The 1,488-nt window shown below is 51.1% G+C and overlaps 1 protein-coding gene across 1 annotated transcript in view; it reads left to right on the forward strand.

Annotated features, from left to right (window-relative positions):
* Positions 1–1,152, forward strand: part of SPSB3 (splA/ryanodine receptor domain and SOCS box containing 3) — a 5,152-nt gene extending 4,000 nt beyond the window's left edge. Inside the window, exons 5-6 of the mRNA XM_009696290.1 lie at positions 103–228; positions 531–1,152. Coding sequence (XP_009694592.1) covers positions 103–228; positions 531–871 — 467 coding nt within the window. The 3' untranslated portion in view covers positions 872–1,152. The remainder of the gene's footprint in view (positions 1–102; positions 229–530) is intronic.
* Positions 1,153–1,488: the final 336 nt, after the last annotated feature.

Raw genomic sequence — 1,488 nt, forward strand, 5'->3', positions numbered from 1 at the left:
CACTGAGCGAGGCCATACCAGTGGGAACTAGCAGCGCAGGAGCTGGGATGAACTTGTGGAGTGCAGGCTTTCCACTGAATGCCTTTGTTTGTTTGTGTGAAGGTCTGCTGCATCACAAGGGAGACAAAACAAACTTCTCTTCGAGGTTTGGCCAAGGTTCCATCATCGGGGTGCATTTAGACACGTGGCACGGGACGCTCACGTTCTTCAAAAACCGCAAGTGCATCGGTAAGAGCAAGGGCAGCCGCAGCGGCCTGCAGGCAGAGGGACCGGGAGTGGGAAGCAGCGTGGCTTTGGCCAAACTCGGGGTCTGGCTGCAGCAGGGCTGCAGGAGAAGACACTGGCAAAGTAGCAGACCAAAGTGTGAAGCGAGTGGGAGGAAGGTTATGTTTGTTGTTTAATAGATCGAGATTTCAAAAGGCTGATTTCCAAGTGTTTTCCACCAGCTCTGTAGTTAATAGGTTCAGGGTAGCTGGGAGATCACCTCGTCAAAATTAAGGTGAAACCTGCCTAATGTTCTCCTCCGGCAGGAGTTGCAGCCACAAAGCTGCAGAACAAAAAGTTTTACCCCATGGTGTGCTCGACGGCGGCCAAGAGCAGTATGAAGGTGATCCGCTCCTGTGCCAGCTGCACATCTCTCCAGTATCTCTGCTGTTACCGCCTGCGCCAGCTCCTGCCTGACTATGTGGACACACTGGAGGTGCTGCCGTTGCCACCGGGACTCAAGCAGGTGCTACACAACAAACTGGGGTGGGTCTTGAGCATGAACTGTAGCACATCAAAGCCTTCCTTCTCCTCGGGATGCGACTCAGATAGCTCCTGTGGCTCAGATGCAGAGGCCTGCCAAAGGAAGAGGTGCAGGAGGACATAATGTCTCTGCAGACGAACTGCTGTGAGGGAGTGGGGTGGGGTTTTGTTCTACCATCTGCAAGGGTCGGCCAGGCCTGATGCACCTTTTTCTTCCCGGGGACAGCCATTTCTACTCATTTGCAAGGATTTCTCTTACACTGTTGAAATCTTTAGCCTAAACATCCATCACATGCATTGAAAAGGCCTGTTGACTCCATGAGGTCCCAGCTCTGTGAAACAGGTGAAATACAGCCAAATATCTGAGCTTCATCTCCTGACTTGCTATCAAAGCCACCACCTCTTCCTGAGGGATCCCTCTTCTCACTGTCAGCAGAGACAAGATTAAGGGTTGCCTCCAGGTTTCAAAGTGTACTAGACTCTAATCAAATAAGGGACTTGACTCATCAAAAGACAAAATCAAAGACCAGTCCCCCTCCTGCTAATTTGTGTGTTGGTTTGGTGTCTGCCATGAACTCACCGTGCTGTGGGGCACGATTGACCAGCAGCATGTAGGGTTCCTAGAGATGCATCCACAATGCTGTTGCGAAAGAGCAGTTACATGAGGTGAGCTCTTGGTAATCTTTCTCAAGTCCCTAATGACTTTAATTGCTTTGCATGTTGCCTCCTGCTGCTTCTCCT

Source organism: Cariama cristata, unplaced genomic scaffold (assembly GCF_000690535.1).
Source record: "Cariama cristata isolate BGI_N322 unplaced genomic scaffold, ASM69053v1 scaffold43862, whole genome shotgun sequence".
In the NCBI taxonomy this organism is placed as follows: domain Eukaryota; kingdom Metazoa; phylum Chordata; class Aves; order Cariamiformes; family Cariamidae; genus Cariama; species Cariama cristata.